A 3,386-nucleotide genomic window follows, 5' to 3' on the forward strand; every position below is an offset into this window, starting at 1 on the left:
ATTTCTTACAATATAGAATAGTAATTAGTAGATGGTATTTATTATAACTATATATATATATATATATATATATATATACTGTGATGATGTGGTGCAGGTTTGGAAAGACGTGGATGGAGTTTTGACTTGCGATCCAAACATTTACTGCGGAGCTCAACCAGTTCCACACTTGACATTTGATGAGGCAGCTGAACTTGCTTACTTTGGTGCCCAGGTAACCAACCAACCTCATCTTCACGAGAATATATACACTTAATTAATTGTTGTAACAAATTATTAAGGACCAAAGTGTATGTATCTCTCTCCGGCCTTTTCCATTGCAGGTGTTGCATCCACTTTCCATGCGCCCAGCTCGAGAAGGTAACATTCCTGTAAGGGTTAAGAACTCTTACAATCCCACTGCTCCAGGGACCGTCATCACCAGATCAAGAGACATGAGCAAGGTGAGTGAAGACAGTTTGCATCATTCTTTTTCATATCACAACATTACCGTGACCTCTTTCTTTATTATCTTCTCCTAGGCTGTATTGACCAGCATCGTTCTGAAACGTAATGTTACCATGTTGGACATCACTAGCACCCGTATGCTCGGCCAATATGGTTTCCTTGCCAAGGTAACCAACTTAACTCGAATTTAGTTTTCACTCTCCCGCCCTCCCAGCTCACTTTCTTTCTCTATGCAGGTGTTTTCCACATTTGAAAATTTGGGCATATCTGTGGATGTTGTTGCAACCAGCGAAGTTAGCATTTCTTTGACATTGGATCCTTCAAAGTTCTGTAGCAGAGAGTTAATTCAACAGGTAAACTTTATGACTTTTCTTGTATCTGTGTTGTCTTCTTTGAGACAACTTCCAGGCTACCACTTGTTCTTGAAGCAATGAACATAAGATCAACAACTCATATTGTATCTATAATTCTTGGCCATGTGACAGGAGCTTGATCACGTGGTCGAGGAACTTGAGAAGATTGCCATTGTAAATCTGCTTCGGCACAGATCAATTATCTCTCTCATCGGAAATGTTCAAAGATCATCATTCATATTAGAGAAGGTTAATTTACCCTCTGGTTTGGTTTGTATGATATAAATATTTGGCCGTACACTAGTTAATGACTTGCCAATGAACAACAAACAGGGCTTCCGGGTTCTTCGAACCAATGGGATTAATGTCCAGATGATCTCCCAAGGTGCATCAAAGGTCAAGCCTCTTTCAACTTCTTAGGCTATATGATTATACACAACAAAATTTTAGGGGATGTAATGTTTACCCCTTGAATACAAACTCGACTGACTTTTTTTTATGATATCAGGTAAACATCTCATTGATAGTGAATGATGATGAGGCGGAGCATTGTGTGAAGGCTCTCCACTCGGCCTTCTTTGAGACAGGTACTTGTGAAACTGTCTCAGAATGCCCGTCTGGTTACATCGCTGCCTCTTCGTAAAACCTCTAGGTGCAACATGCAAGGTCTATAACTAGTTTGATGTTATGATTCTTATCAAACTGGTATTAGGAAACAAAAATCCCACTCTCCTTGTGTAATACTCCTTGTGTAATATAATGTAATTTGATGGAGAGGTACTAGAAAAACAATAAGTGTTCCTATTGTGATAGATTAGGACTGCTTACCTAATGTAAGTTACATTATTGGTTAAGGTTACAAAATCTGAATCACAAGCTCAGAGAAATTAAAAAGTGAAGGAAGAAGAAACTATTCTAGATATTTGTTCTATATAATGCGAGTCACCAGCAATCACCACAAAAACAAACCCGGCCCTTACTAAAGTGATGGAATGATCTGCTTGAATTGAATCCCTTACAATTATCTCCCTCTTTACAATCTTCAATATCAGTTTTATTGCAGCATGGCCTCAAGTTTTTCATTACAACAATCGGACAACCTTCTGGTGCACTGATCAGAGCAAATGCGACGGCTAAACGTTCACTATGGTACTCAATCTTCATCTGCTCATCTATGTCTTGTACTACAGAAATTGTGTCAGGCTTGTACCCTTGTCTCTCAATTTTAGCAGTCAATTCATTGATCTCATCACCTTTTGGGTGTGTATGGTATTGGTGGAGACAATGTTCTCGTCGTACAGCTTGCGTGCAGCAGAGACTTAACCTCTCCTAAGAAGGCCGTCGACGAATTGGAGCGACAAGTATCTGTGTCGAAGCCAGTTTTAATGATGCAAACATCACCGCGCGTACGCCGGGAGAGAGAGATATTATTTCAGCTAAAAAAAAATTAGCTTAATTGGTTTTGAATGTCGTCGAAGAAGAAGAAAGAATACACAAAAATATTATCCAAATGTTTTTATCCGGACCTTGATGCGCATGTATGTTGGATCAGAACATGAGCCCAAAATATATATCCAATTGATGACTGAAAGCCCATAAAAGAAACACCTAAAAAGCCCAAATTATTGATATGTTCTAAGCCACGCGCACCCGTTAAAACTACGCATCGATCAGAAGGAAAATATGATCCCGTGTATATCCCCACAATTCAAGGGAAACAAAGAAAAAAAACCAAACACGAACCAAGTGAAATCGATTAACAACAACTAAACATAACAGACAGATCTCGTTCTCGTGATCCATCTGATATATAACGCATATTAAATAAATTATATTATCATTTCAAATTCCAAAGGAGAGATGAGAGAGAGAGAGAGCGTTGACTGTTTTGAAAGTGAGAAAGAAGAAGACAAAGGAGGTATAGATGCTCTCTCATGAGTCACGCAATCCATTTAATTAGGCCGGCCTTTACTTTACAATATATATAGATGCAGTAGACGGTAGTTGTTGTTTTATTTTGAATCTTTCTAGCTTACCTATTTAACGTTAATTATATTAAATGATTACAATCTGCGGTGTTTCTGGATATATTTCAAATTTATTTGACAAAAACAAGATTATATATGTTACCGGACTCTTCTAATAAAGCATTAAAAGCAAACTAGAGAACCACGACCCGTCAATAATACATATTTGTGGCTGTGGGACGGTTAAGTTATCGAAAGAAAATAGGGAGAATGTATGTATGTGTGTGAGAGGGGTGAAAGAATGAATGAATGAATGTATGTATGTGTGAAGTAACAAAGAACGGTCAACGTGAGGGATAGATACGTCAGCGGGGATGAGGCAATCAAAGGAGCAAAGGCTGAGAAAGCAAAGCCGTCTTGTCGGGTAACTCGTCTTTAACCTGCAGGCTTCCTCTTCTTCCTCTTCTTCTTTTTTTTATTTTTTATCTTTAATTGTAGAGACTAGAGAGAGAGAGAGAGAGAGAGAGAGAGAGAGAGAGAGAGAGAGAGAGAGAGAGAGAGAGAGAGAGAGAGAGAGAGAGAGAGAGAGAGAGAGAGAGAGAGAGAGAGAGAGAGAGAG

At 38.7% G+C, this 3,386-nt stretch overlaps 1 protein-coding gene across 2 annotated transcripts in view; it reads left to right on the forward strand.

Moving 5' to 3' along the window:
• LOC17891233 (aspartokinase 3, chloroplastic) overlaps nt 1–2,218 on the forward strand; it is a 5,456-nt gene extending 3,238 nt beyond the window's left edge. Inside the window, exons 8-16 of one of the 2 annotated variants that reach the window (XM_023786345.1) lie at nt 98–214; nt 324–443; nt 522–614; nt 684–800; nt 933–1,049; nt 1,134–1,196; nt 1,309–1,387; nt 1,864–1,949; nt 2,082–2,218. In XM_023786345.1, the coding sequence (XP_023642113.1) occupies nt 98–214; nt 324–443; nt 522–614; nt 684–800; nt 933–1,049; nt 1,134–1,196; nt 1,309–1,387; nt 1,864–1,937 (780 nt within the window). In that variant the 3' untranslated portion in view covers nt 1,938–1,949; nt 2,082–2,218. Of the gene's footprint in view, nt 1–97; nt 215–323; nt 444–521; nt 615–683; nt 801–932; nt 1,050–1,133; nt 1,197–1,308; nt 1,388–1,863 lie in introns of both variants that reach the window. The other variant, XM_006300203.2, reaches the window with a different exon arrangement.
• The last annotated feature ends 1,168 nt before the right edge of the window (nt 2,219–3,386 follow it).

Source organism: Capsella rubella, unplaced genomic scaffold (genome assembly GCF_000375325.1).
Source record: "Capsella rubella cultivar Monte Gargano unplaced genomic scaffold, Caprub1_0 scaffold_3, whole genome shotgun sequence".
In the NCBI taxonomy this organism is placed as follows: Eukaryota; Viridiplantae; Streptophyta; class Magnoliopsida; order Brassicales; family Brassicaceae; genus Capsella; species Capsella rubella.